General features: G+C 36.5%; 1 protein-coding gene across 1 annotated transcript in view; it reads right to left on the bottom strand.

Annotated features, from left to right (window-relative positions):
• Positions 1-7,057, bottom strand: part of INPP5D (inositol polyphosphate-5-phosphatase D) — an 85,374-nt gene extending 78,317 nt beyond the window's left edge. Inside the window, exons 1-2 of the mRNA XM_087725652.1 lie at positions 6,826-7,057; positions 1,888-1,951 (exon numbers count right to left, since the gene is read on the bottom strand). Of these exons, the coding sequence (XP_087581778.1) occupies positions 1,888-1,951; positions 6,826-6,959 (198 nt within the window). The 5' untranslated portion in view covers positions 6,960-7,057. The remainder of the gene's footprint in view (positions 1-1,887; positions 1,952-6,825) is intronic.
• Between the last annotated feature and the right edge of the window lie 8,853 nt (positions 7,058-15,910).

The raw sequence follows: 15,910 nt of genomic DNA, 5'->3' as shown, positions 1-15,910 counted from the left end.
GCAAAGCTAATGAGGGAAGCCAGGTTCACCTAACGACTATGAGTTGCTTAACAACTTCAGCAATTCGCTTAAGCCAGTGTTTCTCAACCTTGGCAACTTGAAGATGTCCGGACTTCAACTCCCAGAATTCGCTGGCTGGGGAATTCTGGGAGTTGAAGTCTGGACATCTTCAAGTTGCCAAGGTTGAGAAACACTGGCTTAAGAACTGTGAGAAAAGAGGTGGTAAAACAACTTAACAACTGTCCCGCTTAGGAATGGAGGTTTTTTACAAAAGTTTTGTTTGTCAGTTGAAGACTACCTGTAAAGGATTTCAGATTAATTTCCCCCCCAAAAAGCAGACTTTAGTGCAAAGATAATATGTCACTGTGGTAACCAAATATACACAGACAGATCAGCTGCAAAGAATTTCTATATATTTAGAACTATTGACCTCACAAGTCCATCTCTGTAACAATATTTAGTATTATCAAAACACTGTTTTGGTGTCTTTTCCAAAGCACTTCTGCTCGGTGGGCATATAAAGATGAATACCATGCAGTAACTTTATAATCAAATATAGCATCACATCTCAAGGCTCACGTGTGTTCCTGTGAAATAACCAGGATGGGTATGAAAAGTTCCTTGTGTCTAAATGCAAAAGTAATTTGCAGCTTTGCAGAAATAAATATTTCAAACAATTGTGTAATTATTCAGAATCGCTCATTTGTTTAGATGTAAACTGAAATACAGGCAAGGAAAAAGCCCTAACATTTTTTTTTTGCTCTATATGTCTTTCTCTTGCCTGAGAGCAAAAGAAAACACGAAGAAAACATTGGAAAGCAAATGTTGTTACTTTATAACCCTTATTAGTGGGGATATCTCTGGATTGAAATAAACATATAACTGGTTTAATTGTTTTACAGAAATACAGTGCGGAGGGGGGGCCCTCCAAAAACAAAAGATAAATAGAATAGCAAGAACAGGATTGAAAGAGTGCTATAAAATGTACAAGTAAGGCAGATGTTTTATTAGAAAAAAAATATTGCTGCAGATTCATGGCAACACAGTAATAGCTGTGAATGACATCCAAGAACCATTAATGCCATATGAGACAAAATGCTTCAGACGCCTGCTTCACTTATTCTGATTATGAAAATACTGGAAGATTTTAATAAATAAAATTGTTCACCAAACAATTGCCAAACAGCAACATCTAAGGGAAGGAGAAGGGAGATAAAAGTAGCATCACACTAATATAATGGAAGCACCACCCTTTTTGTTTATGCATTTTGGACTTTGTTCAGGTATGAAAGAAGTGGAATTTCCATCACAACAATGTGGCACAGCTTTTATGGGTTGGACAACGGCAATGGATTGTGCAGACCACTCTACTGCCAACGCCCCCCGTATTCAAAAATGGTTGAGGGCGAGGAAGGATAAACAGTCAGATATTACCCACCCCCATACCTTGAAATTGTGTTTGATACAACAGCACTTACTTTAGCACTGGCTTGAAAAATAGATTCTGTTCTGAGCTGGAAAAATATATAAAGGCAATCTACACCACCCGTGTTTAGATGTTGACTGACAATTAACTGAATGAAAGGATAGCTAAGATACTGCAGCTTTTTATGTTGCCTATTTTCAAAACAGAACCTCAAGATACTTTCAGTCATCCAAACAAGAAGCCAGAAAAGGAGGCAGAGTCTGATAAGCTTGGGAGAAGGTAAAAACTGATCCTTGTGCTCCGCTAAGCAGACTTTCAGTATCAGAACCAGTGCTTGTAAGTGATGTGGAACAGGTGCCCGAGTTGTATACAAGCCTTTATTTTGCGGAAAGAAAGTTACGTTTCTCTGCTGACTTCATAGAAGAGAGCAGACACAGGAAAAGCATTCAACTTAGGCTTACCTGGATCACTAGTTTATTTTCTTTATTTGGTAGAATCCTGTAGGTATATACGCAGTTCCGATACCTGGAATACATGAGGAGAAAACCTTAAAATAGTTCAGAAAGAAAAAAAATCATCCTAGGAAACCATCCAATATTCTCAACAATCCTCAGATTTATTTTAAGGTCTGCAGCTACACTAGTTTTCCATATGAAAGGGTTTCTGTCAATTCTCAGACACTATACTTTTAGTTCTGTCTTGCCAATAGCCAATATCAGTCTATTGCTAAAGGTTTTTGTCCTTTAAAAACCCTTCTTTTTGTAAAACAAAAGTCTTGTCAACTGACGTAAGAAAACCTAGACTATTTTAGTACAGTACTGTAGTATTTTGATCTGAAAAGATTCGATATTTATTTCTATTTTTTCCTTACATACTTGTAAAAATAAATCTGAAGATTTATATTAATATTTTGTCTCCAAGAACATTGTTTTTTTAAAGAATAGAAATTCTAAAAGTTTAATAAATTCATATGATGAATTTCAAGCTTGTTTTAAAAAAATTTAAATCAAAATATTTTTAATATCAGGCAGTACACACAAAACATCTCTGGACATGTGTATCCTGCTTTTTTCATTTCTGACCACAAAATATTTTCCAATCTTTTTAAGAGCAGTTATCAAATTAAACAATCAAAGAATGCTTGGAAAAGTATTACAGTGAAAATCAGCTGACAAAGCCATTTTTCACTCAACTATAAAGGAAGAGAAAGTAGTTGCGTCTGGTTGTACATACACAGCCTGAGTCACAGAATCAGTCATCAGTGTATCATTGTATAGCTGTGGCTCCATGGTGTGCATAGTTATGACACATGCATTCAAATCCTTTACAACCATGAAACAGAGCACGGCTCTTGACACAAATTGCTTGGCTTCCTCTGGCTGGATTGGATTCACACTTTTGTCCAATTAAGAACTCTCTCCAGTTGGAGTGTGTGCTGATGCTTCAGCTGCTTAAACAAATTGTGCGCTGAATAAATGCCAAAGGTGCACTGAATAAATGGCAAAAAATGACATATACTGCCAGATTTGCAATCTGCATTTTTAGTTTAAGTTGCTGAAGATTCATTGACTGCATTTCCACCAGTGGTTACGAAGATTGTTTATTAAATGCAAATGTTAAGTCAAAGTTAATAATGCCACAGGATTGCTCACAGAAAGCTGATTTTGGCTTGTTTCTTTGGGACCTATTATGCCAACTGCCAATGATTTCCACCTATTTGTATACACACACATACACACACCTCCCTTTCATGGATTGATTTTGGTTTATTTTTTCTGATAGTCATAGAATATATCCCTAACAATATAATCCAAATAACTTTTTACATTTTCCTAATATGTGAGTGATACTATGTGAGTAATACGATTATTATTATTCATTAATAATCACATTTTATATTCTCTTTATTTTTACTTATAAATCTGAGTTAACTCTTCTTTATCTTAAATAATGATTTTCCATTAGAAGGGGAATGACCTTACTAGAGAAAGATTTGTGTTTGCATTGTATTCATATTCTAGTAAAACCCAAGAGACATCTGCTATGTCTCACTTTCATCTGGTAGCAATATTCATAGTGTGGATAACAATCTAACAGGACCTTGTGTCTTATATCTGTACAGTTAAGATGTTTAATGGAAATGAAGTTTAAGTAGAGAAAGTAGGAAACTTCCTGTTTCAGAAGAAAAAAGCAGAGAGCAGGATTGCTTTGTATAAATTTCATTAAATGTGAATTCATTCATAACTTTAAAAAAATACCGGTAGAAAACTATTGATTGGCCATGTTTCATGAAATATGTTTCAAGTCACAATTTTAGGAAAAGTTGCTATTTCTCAGAGGAGAAAAATAAAAATTGGGAAATGATAGAGGTTTAGAAATAAGAAATAATGTTAGTTTCTTTCATAAAACGCTGAATGAGGGAAGGTAATACTCTCTATCTCTATCTCTATCTCTATCTATCTCTATTTCTAGGTCTAGCTCTCCAACCATCCATCTATCCATCCATTCACACACACACACATAGTAAAAAATGACCAGAATCTGATTAAAGGATTAAGTCCGGGATGTTGGCTTTGGTTCTTCTCAGAGCCATGAGTTTCTATGATGTGCCAGGGTCTGATAGGGTTGAGCAGAAGTGTCTGTATATTTTTAAGTAATAGAGCTGTTTGTTCATGATAAAATTTCACAACAATACACTATTATATATTCCATCGAAGGAAAGAACACTAAATATTAAAACAAATAAAATATTTCCTTATTATAAATAAAGATAAATCACTAAATTGATGGCAAAGTTTTATCATTCTATAAGAGGACACCTTTTAAACACTTGCGATTAAATAAAAAAGACAATGAGCAAATATTTCTTTTATATATGATAATGTAATGTATAGATTTTGTCATTTTTTATCTACGAAACTCTCTGAGAATAGAGCATTAAGAGTAATGGATCCATAAATACCTTGAAAAAGTGGAACTGAAATGTAGATAAAATGTTCTTTTCAACCTCTAGTGAAGCTGAGGAGGCATTCCTGCCATGTTTAAAATTGAATTTAGGACGTTATTTTGACTTTATATTTACTTTAAAAATTTGAACAAAGATGGTGATATAAAAAAATTGGATGGAAATGGGGATATTGATTTTGGGCCAACTGATACATTGTGTTAAAAATTCATCATCTATCAGGTGGTCCAAAGTATATATCAGATATTGAAATATTTACAGGTACAATATTTGCTAACAATATTATTTGGACTAGCAGCATTTTCAGTGTCTGAGACATCTGAAATAATAGGACAAATTGTTGATTCCTTTAAACTTAAAAAAAAATTATTAGTTTTTGTAGATATTTGTTTTATCAATAACTCAATTTGATATGCAGGTGCTAAGAAAACAGTCGGATAAAGAATTAGAGTTCCTATATTGTCTAGCCAACAGGAGAATGTCTTAACTTCTATAGCAAGAGGGTTAATGGACCTCAAATTACAACTCACATAACAAAATATTAGAAGGTATTGATTTCCATTACATTTGGATAGAAAAGGATTGTGAACACCAGCATTTTGTTGGAAATGTAATACGGGTATTTTTTAATACACATATACTTACTAAGTTTTGGGAGTAAGTAGTGCATTATATAAACATGATTGTGTGACAAAAGCTAACATTTTAGAGTATAATATTCTCTTGAATTACATACCTAGTACATGAAATTTGATAGCTGGTCAACTAAATGGATTCCCATGTTCATAGTTTAACTAAAACATAGATATTGCACCATTGGACAAATAAATGTACAGTCCAGTGGTGGGATTCAAATAATTTAACAACCGGTCCTCTGCCCTAATGACCAGCTGGGTAGGTGTGGCTCAGTGGTCATGTGACCGTGTGGCCAACTTAACATCACTCAAGTCAATGGGCGCTTTGCCTTAGCTGTTACAATGTAATCAGGGTTAACCGAAGAGGCAGTTTCTATAAGCAGGGCAATAAAAATTAGACTAGAAACAACACCAGAATGTTTCCTTCCTGCCTTCCTTACAGGATTAGCCTTGTAAAGTGGGGGGAAAAACAAAAGGAGATTTCATCCAGCAACCAGTTCTCCGGACTGCTTAGAAAGTTAACAACCGGTTCTCCCAAATAAGTGCGAACTGGCTGAATCCCACCACTGGTACAGTCTCTTTCACTCAATGGATTAAAAACCTGACTGACACCTATGAGTGGATTGCCTGTATAAACTTTGCATGAACAAAGACTAATTTGGTGATACTAAGCTACAATGTATATATTTGCATGAGTGGAAAATTTAGTTTTGATAAAACATAATGTTTAAACATTTTGTTGTCATTTAGTGTAATATTTGAACCAACCATCATAATAGAACTATGACCAACTCCAGTGGAAATGTGAGTTGATCTCACTCATAATTTGGAGGTTTTATTTAGAATTAATCAGTTGTTCATTGAGAAAAGTATTTTTAAAGGCTACCCTACTGAGGATCAACATCTTTCAGTCATAAATCATTGAATTTCTTCTGTAGAGTGCAGTGGGGAAAAAAACATTACTGGCAAAAATGCAAATTTTATGCATAGTTTTCTCATTAAATTGTGTGTGAGGGTCTCTGTGTATGAACAGTTTTGAATTAGAACTGGTTTTTTATTATTCCTTGTTCTTCACATCACGCATAACAAAAATTGCACAACTACAAGAAGGAGGTACTTTTGCCACTTAGATTTTGCTGAACTTCTGCACCTGGGAAATTTTGAAGAATATAGTTTGCCTATCCTTCTACTGCTGAGTTACAACATTTATATCAACTGACTTTCTATATAACTGGAAATAAATGGTCTAGAAATAAAAGAATGTTTTTCTTCAGATGTTTTCCTATATTCCCAGGTATATAGTCCACCAGCATAACACCCCCCCCCCCAAAGCAATATCTCATTGATCTAAGGTAAATAAAGCCAACATCCCTTATCAGGTTTTTGCCTACACAGTACGTATCATTACATCAATCACACCTCAGTTCCTAAGAAAATTCAATTCCTGGGTACTAAATCTAGTGCTTATTCTGACCACAGTTTGCTAAAATCAAAATAACAAAATGAAATCATATGGATAACTCCATAAATGTTCTAAAATTACCCTTTTACTACTGCTTACCTTTAAATATGTTTATTAAGACATTTATTTTACCATATATATGGTAAATGTGTTAGCATTTTTTCAGATAATTTATTCTATAACAACATTTATTTGACCAAGTACTTTTAATGCTCCTTCCATACTCTTAACTGTCATCACCCATCATATAAAGACAAGATCCTGCTTCCAATTCTCTGTGAATTAAATCAGTAAAAGAGCAGGTGAACTGTGGCAAAAAAACAACAGCCATACTTACAGCAAACAGAGGGCGTAAGCTGAAGAGATAGATTCACTGGCCCTGACGAGAAAACTTCCATCCTTGCCTACTTTAGAAAGTAAGTCCTCAGCTTTTGAACGAGTGATGCTTCCATGGTACCAGCACTGATCCATGCCTTCGATTTAAAAAAGAGAAAACCCAACATAAAAAATAAAATTTAAAATGAAGAAACATTAACTACTCAGCAGTTAAGAAAAGATCCCAAAGCTGTCTGTTCACAGAGCTCAGCAGCTGCTTGCAACTCACTCAGCTTCCTGTTTAATGGTGCTGAGAGAGAAAGGAAACAGAGCAGAGAACTTCCTCATACAAATTAAGCCAAATGAAATGGGCCAACCACACACACCTCCCCATTCACTCTCTCAATACAACTCTACGGTACTGCCTTCGCCAAGTAGTTGGGATTCCATCTTAGTTCTTCCTGTTAACTTTGCAGAAATTTGAAAGGATTCATTTATTCTTACTCACATTGCCCCTAAATGAAATTGTCATTAATAAAACATGACAGTCTAATTTCTTCATATGTTCTGCTTCTATTTTCCTTGCTTGTCATCTATTATATTTGATTTGCAATGTGAATTTTCATAGAGCAAGAGGAGAGAAAAGTGAGTAAGTCTCCAGGGATATCAGTAGCAGCTAATTGTAGCTAGTGGTTCTTGATTGTGCTAGAAGAGTTTAACCTGTTGGTAAAGGATATACCATCTTTGAATATCTTAGGGCATTCTGGCTTCTTTGCTAATGTTAGATTATCCTAAATAATGGATCAATACTTGGATGATCTGAAGGAAAAAACTGACTCTGCACTTCTGGGAAATGCCAGCAAGAGGAAATAAGCGTCCCAGTATTTATGACAGAATGAATATAGTCTATGATATAAGTCAATTAGACTGAAGCATTTTCTCTGGTGTTGAGAATCCATGAATCTCTTCCTTCAATAATTATGCTGGTTCCTACTCCCTTTGCCTTTATCACTGCAGCAAACATACATGTCCTTTGCTAAGAACTTTGATTAGTAACTGATTTTTGTACAGATTTTTTCTTATGCTGCTGAACTTGGTTTGTTTTGTATTTCTCATTTTAAGCATTGTTAGCCGTCTTAAGAGCTCAAATGGAGTAGAAAGAATAGCTGAAGAAGCTTCTTGGATGAGAAGCAAAATGTTTTCAAAGAAAAGCCTGAAAGTCCAACTGCTTCTTGAAAAAGCAGCTTTGGGACAGCTATGACCTGGATGACTGAAAATCTCCATAGACATAGGATAAAATAAGATTAAAAAGGCACATGATTTTTTTTACTGGGTTCCTGGTAGTATTCATATCTCCAAATATGTGGTCTAAAATTTCCTGTAAAACCCTTTCGCTCTAATCTAGAGGAAGCTTTGTTGTTGTCCTCAGCAATTCACATGGCAGGTTGGACTCTATATTTGTCATTGCCTCTGATTTTGCTGACATGTGAAGAATAGCAGGTTGACCAAAGATCTTGCTCCAGTGTTTCTCCTCCAGTTGGTCATTCATTGCAGCATTCCTTTGTTTTACAAACTACCTCAAAGGGATTTAGCAGTAGGCTGGTTTATTTAGGTGCCAAGATAACTACTATAGATTATTTTTGGAACATTGTGTGATGATGGAAGTTAGAAAGATATTTCCCTCCTGTTGCCATTGAGCTGGAAATGTGCCCTCCAGCAAAATTATTATTTTTTCCAACCCAGTGGAATTTTGGAAAGAAACTATAAAGGGCTGTTGGGACTCTGACTGTCTGCACAATGATTTTCTGAAACTGAACAGAATAGAACCAAATTTGGTATGGAGAGAGAAACTGGCAAACAAAAGGTTGAGTTAATACTGGGCTGGTTCAAGCCAGGGCCCTACCCAAGGCAAAGGAAGCTAGGGGGCTGAACCATTCCTCCAATGCCTCTCCTGGGACAGGCTCCAAATGTTGTGACTGCTCCATTGTAGGCCACTTCTCATTCTTCCTTCCTGGTCATGTGACTGAAAGCAGAGCAGCCTCATGCTTTCCAATGAATACACACAAGCACAAACAGATGGAATATAACAAAAAGAAGGAACAAACACAGAGATATATAACATAGAAGAAAATACAAATAACTCATATGGCCATTCTTGGTAAAGAATTGGAAAGATTCTCAGAAGCCACAATTGAATGGTGTTCCCATCTACTTCCAAATTATGCAAAAATTGTGTATTTAATGGGTCCCTTTTATCAATACAATTTGGTTAATATGGCTCAAAGTAAAGATGGAAAGGGCAACCAACCACTTACTGTATGTCTCCTGGCTTGAGAAAAGAATGCATTTCTCACAATGAGTTAAATACTATAAAGAATCCAAATGAAGACTTCTTAATTTTTTGAGTGATCAGGTGCATCATAGATTTTGGATGAGGTTCAAGCACAGATTGAGTTGGTAACATGAACTTTGGTTGATGTTTATCTAAAGGCTGAGATCAAAGGCTGAACCTGGCTACAGCACGGAAACCGCTTTGGTCGCGCTGACCGATGATCTCTGGAGAGCCAGGGATGGAGGTCATGCCTCCGTCCTAGTGCTCCTTGACCTCTCAGTGGCCTTCGATACCATCAACCATGGTATCCTTCTGCGACGACTGCGGGAGGTGGGGGTGGGAGGCACTGTCCTACGGTGGTTCTCCTCTTACCTCTCGGACAGGTCGCAGTCGGTGTTGGTCGGAGGGCAGAGATCGACCCCTAGGCCCCTGAATTATGGGGTGCCGCAGGGTTCGATCCTGTCCCCCCTCCTGTTTAATATTTACATGAAGCCGCTGGGTGAGATCATTCGATGGTACGGGATAAAATACCATCAGTATGCGGACGATACACAGTTGTATCTGTCCGCCCTGTGCCAACTCAGTGAAGCGGTTGACGTGATGTGCCAGTGCCTTGAGGCTGTTAGGGTCTGGATGGGGGATAACAAGCTTGCACTCAATCCGGATAAGACCGAGTGGCTGGTGTGTTTCCCTCCCACTAATTGGCCAGGTTTTCCATCTCTCAGGCTGGGCGGTCAAACAGTACGCCCCTCAGAAAGGGTTCACAATTTGGGAGTCCTCCTGGACCCACAGCTGACTTTTGAACACCACTTGTCGGCTGTGACCAGGGGGGCATTTGCCCAGGTTCGCCTGGTGCACCAGTTGCGTCCCTACCTGAACCGGGAGGCCCTCACAACAGTCACTCGTGCCCTTGTGACCTCTAGACTGGACTACTGCAACGTGCTCTACATGGGGCAGCCCTTGAAGAGCATTCGGAGACTTCAGCTTGTCCAGAATGCAGCCGCGCGAGCGATCGTGGGTGCACCTCGGTTCACCCACATAACACCTATCCTCCGCGAGCTGCACTGGCTGCCTATTGGTCTTCGGATACACTTCAAGGCGCTAGTCGTCACTTATAAAGCCCTTCATGGTATTGGACCTGGGTACTTGAGAGACTGCCTGCTGCCAATTACCTCCAATAGACCGATCAGATCCCACAGATTAGGCCCCCTCCGAATTCCATCCGCTGGCCAATGCCGACTGGCGACTACCCAGAGGAGAGCCTTCTCTGTGGCTGCTCTGACCCTCTGGAACGAGCTCCCCGTGGGGATTCGAACCCTCACCACCCTCCAGGCCTTCCGCAAAGCCCTTAAAACCTGGCTGTTCCGACAGGCCTGGGGCTAAAGAGTTTTTGCCCCCCTTCTCGAATGGTATGGTTGTTGTGTGTTTTTAAATTTTGTATTGTTATGTCTCGTCTTTTTATTCCCCTGTCTGTACCCCCTTCCCTGATTGAATTGTGAGCTGCCCTGAGTCCCCTTCGGGGGAAAGGGCAGCATATAAATGTAATAAATCCAAATCCAAATCCAAACCTCATTAATTCTCTTGCATTTGTTCCCAGACCTTCAGTGCTACAAACTAAGAACAAGATTTCGGTGAGATTCTTTACAAATGAGTTCCACAGTGTACATTGTGTGTGCCGGGGGTGGGGGGGAGCTTGTGCTATATTTGGTAAGAAAGCTGACAGGTCAATAATATTTGCATAACTGTAAAATCTGTGGTTTCCTGTCTACAGTGGATAGCAACTATACTAAAGGCACTGTCCCAAGTGTTTCAAGCAGGGTTTGCAAAACATGGACTAAAATTAATTTTAAAAACATTGAATGCTTGTGTTTTGCATCACCACTCTATATGTAAAGACTGTATATTCTATAAAATGTTTTCTAAACATCTGTTCAGGCACAACAAGGAACCTTATTATTATTCTGTATCTTGAGAATAAGAAAAGATATGTCACTTCAAGAGGTCTTGTGGTTGCTGTTGCTATAGGTTCAGTACTATGAAGCTGCATCAGGTAGCAGCATAGGTCAGTGAGACAAAGTTCCATGGAGTGAGAATATATAGAGAGCTAAATAATAGACTTGAAACAAACAGACATATTAATGATTAAGATCTACAATTTTCTGCCGTAGGATGATCATGTCCATAATCGCATAAAGGAATTTTGCAAACTAATGTCAAAGATATAAATGTTCAGCCTTCTGAATTGGAATTCTGTTGAGTTTTATGCTGTCCGGAAAGTAGCATTGCTACTGGCAAAGCCGGCAAATACGATTTCAGCATAAGACATTGTGACACTTTCATGACGCTTTACATAGCCACTTATACTAAATGATTCAGTTCCATGTCATTTTCATATTAACTTTCTTATAGTCTAATAACTTCTTGTTTTATAGATGGCTTATGGCAAGTGTTTATATTATGCAATCAGTAAAATACATGCAATATTTCAAACAAAACACCTCCTATAATTAAACAACTCTCCAGTGGCCCTTGTGACTTTATCCCATTGTAGAATATGAGGTTATATTAACTAGCATATGTTCAGTGGGGTACCTGCAAATAAAGTAGACTTCAAATTATTCCCCTAATATATATGGACTTTTTCTGCTGTAATACTGAGAAGTTGCATTTCAAGAGAAATAGATGCAATGATGCAAATTAGGAAAGATTTCTTAAGAAACCATGTGTTGCCAAACCTGCCAATTTTCTAAGAACTGATCCCCTTACTTTAGAAGACAATACACAACTATATCAAATAATTAAAAAAATATAACATCAGATACTTTCTTCCTAGATTTCTACTGACAATTTCATTGTACCTTGCTGGAACTACAAAAGGTAGCTATTTTTTGCAGAAGCTTGCAAATGGAAAGCAGATGGGACTATCCCATCATTTCAAGAAAGTCATATATAGGAGATCATGTCTCTGTGGAGCAATCCTTTCCATCATACATTTTAGATAAACCCATTTACTATGTATTTATTTATTATATATCTACATCACCCATCTCAGCCAGGTGACTCTGGATGGATTATAACAATATAATAAAACAATTTAAATATGTGAATAAAAACACACAGAGTTAAGGACAAAATTAAAAGTTAGAAGGTAAAAGTGAAAAGGCAAAAGGACATTCAAGCCACCAGTCATCCCCAGGGTTGCATCTTACTCTTGAATCCATTTCCTATATGTTAATTGGCAAAGTCAGGTCTTTACCCACTTCTGGAAAACCAGAAATGGGAGAGGTTGCCTCTCTTCTGAGAGTAAGATGTTGCAAATGGTGGGGCAACAGCAGAGAAAGCCCTTCTCTTAGATCCAGCCATTGGAATTCCTTGACCAGCGGAATAATAATGAGGCCTCTCTCTGCTGGCAATTACATGGTTGAAGTAAGCAAGTGAAAATGTAAATCTGAAAAGAAAATATTAGTGCAAATATTATGTGAAGGACAAATTTTATGCATACATATACATATACATATACATATACATATACATATACATATACATATACATATACATATACATATACATATACATATACATATACATATACATATACATATACATATACATATACATATACATATACATATACATATACATATACATATACATATACACATATATGCAGTGTTTACACATCAAAGTCACTCTGTCATTCAGTGTGATACATGAACCCAGACATGCTGGTTTGTAAACCATGACTTATTATAGTATATCTCCTATTGCTATAGTTTCTTGATTCTTAACAAACCATTGTTAAAAGAAACCTGCTTTGTATGATGTATAAATGCTCTCTATAGCTAGAGATAATAATTAAATTTTATTCCCATTTATTCCTATTGCATGAGATGGGTGGCCATATAAATTTCTGAAATAAATAAAATATTCAGTTTTCATTGCCCTTATTCAACTCAAAGCTATTAATAGCTTCTTTTTGTAAATGACACCATTTGGGCTATATAAGGAGCCACATATATACATGAATAAAGATAATTAATCACACAACTGCTCTTAAAATATTGTGCTATTTTTCTTATAAATTGACCATGATCTTACAGCATTTGAATTTTGTTTTTTATTCTTCCCCCAATTTGCTTGCCTAGATGGTATTCTTGTTGATGCCATAGAAACTGAGGGAAATCCTCTGACCCATCACTTTGCATGGAGGACTTCACATAAAGGGTATAAAGTCATACATTCAAAATACAGGAAGAGCACTATTTTAAGAGTTTCAGTTTCCGTTCACAGTTCAAAGATTTTCAGATAGATTTGTTTTATTTCAGATAAACCAGTATTGAACAATATGATACATTTCTCCCAACAATGCCTGTTCTCTTAGCATCCCATGAATGATTACACCACCTTTTATGCACATTTCATAGATACAGTTAATCATCTGTCAATAATAAAGATTCTCCCACCATCATTGTTTTTGACAATGATTCAAGTTTAGAAAGAACAAAGCAAACTACAGAAAACAATAATAACTATGGTCAGATAAACTAATATTTTGATTTCCTGTGATAAATAAATTAGGGGAAAATGGAAAAAAACAGAATTTTAATATAACCATGATAATGTATACTTCCCAATAATGTGTTTTTCCCAAAGCAAAAATTGGTGAAAATGATAGGAATTCTTGAGGGTTTCTTTTTTGCTTCAGGTTTAATTTTATGCCAAATTGTTAATATTTCTGTGTTTGCTATTATCCTGCCTCTTACTGTGTTTCTTCCTTTAATCTTAGGAAAATACAGTTGCAGGGAAGTTATTAAGCTGACTGGAGCAATCATATGCATAGCAGAGAATGGAAGATAAGAATAGACTAATTGATGTACAGAAAATTAGGGCTGCTATACAAAATTAGGGCTGCTATTTTTGAAATATGCAGTTGGATATATTCATACTGATTAGGGATATTTATAAAGAGTTACATAATTTTTGCTGAAAAAATGGAAGCAGGCGGGCACAGAGAATAACATTGTGGTTATTAAGAAATATGTCACAATTAATGTTTTCTTCATATTCTTCTTGCTTTTCAACAATCTAATACTGAATTTGTCCACGTATAAGCATTTAGATTTTGACTGCTGCAACCAAATATCTGAACTACCAGGCATATTCTTACATCAAATGTAGCATAAAGATTTACAGTAAAAAACAACAACACCTGGTCACTGATTAATACAATTTGACCTATATTCATGATTTTGTTAGATCTGGACTGTTTTTTTTTCTGTTTGCTATCAATTTATCATACAAATAAAGTTTAATTTTCCTGACAATTTCATGTTATACCATTTGCCTTTTGATTATTATGCTTATGTCAGACACACAGGTAATTGGTATTCCTGGGTCCACAGCTTATATCTGCGTATGTCTGTTTCATAAACCTTACTATGAGTTTTGAATCCCCCAACTCAGGACAAGCACTCCTACATAGAGACTCCTACATACAATACATTCAGATAGAAACAAATGAATCTTTGCTTCTATAAATAATTTGTTTTGGATATATTTAGTTTTAGAATTAGGAGCAAAGAAGATACTTAAGTGCTCTTTTTATTTGTGTAAAATAATTCTGCAAAATTTATATAAGAGTGCAACTTATTACAAATAAGTAACAGTAAGAAACCTTGAGAATAGACACAGATACAAGTGTCATGGCCAATTCTGCTTTTAAATAATATTGTAAATAGTTTGTTTCTGTTTCATAAAATTTCTATATAACAGCAGTCAATCAGTGCCACATATCATGGTACAATAATCAGTAGAGTTGATTATTGAAGTCAATCCAAGTCAAATTCTAGAACCAGAACAAACAAAGAAATACATATCAAGTAACATTCAGGTAAAATTAGGGTTACCAGATATCTGAACAGGCAAAGGAGGACATAAAGAATAGGAAAGAAGGATAAATGGGGAGGCTGAGAGGCTGATATTGTAACTGTTTATAGGAAGGAAGGAAGGAAGGGGGTCTATATGTGTATTCAATTAATTTTCCAGTATAAGAAAGACTAGTTTTTCAGTGACAGGACTGGCTAGCTTTCAACATGTAACTGATTAAGGTCTTGTCAGTTTCAAGAAGCATATAAACTTAATTAAGGTGGCAGAGCAATAGCAATAGAACTTAGAGTTTACTTAGTGCTTCACAGCCCTCTCTAAGCGGTTTACAGAGTTAACATATTGTTCCCAGCAACCTAGGTCTTCATTTTACCAACCCTGAAAAGGATTGAAGTCTGTGTTAAATTTGAGCCAGTAAGAATCAAACTGCTGGCAGTTAGCAGAATTAGCCTGCAATACTGCATTCTAACCACTGTGCTGCCACAGTAATGCTTATTAACTTGCATTAGCACTTATTAAGAAACTGCTGGACTGAGAAAAAGGCTGCTCAGGAACTCAGAAACATTGGCAATATTTTAAGACTGTGCTTACTGGACAAGGGACATGAGGAGAAAAAGGAAGACATCTCCTACTTTTGCTGGATGCCTGGTAATTCTAGATACTATGCACCTTGAAGGCCTAATGCAATTCCCAGCAGTAAAGAAAGGTATTTAAATCAGATTCAGTTCAGGGATAAGTAAAATTTTATTATACCTATAGAACAGTGGTGGGTTTCAAATTTTTTTAGAACCTCTTCTGTAGGTGTGGCCTGCTTTGTGGGAGTGGCTTGCCAGCCATGTGACCGGGTGGGAGTTGAAGTCCACAAGTCTTAAAGCTGTCACGTTTGAACACC

Source organism: Thamnophis sirtalis, unplaced genomic scaffold, assembly GCF_051295495.1.
Source record: "Thamnophis sirtalis isolate CommonGarterSnake01/CBP01778 unplaced genomic scaffold, rThaSir2_p1.2 scaffold_11, whole genome shotgun sequence".
Lineage (NCBI taxonomy): Eukaryota > Metazoa > Chordata > Lepidosauria > Squamata > Natricidae > Thamnophis > Thamnophis sirtalis.
Note: the sequence above shows the minus strand (reverse complement) of the source record. Positions and strands in the feature narration are given on the sequence as shown.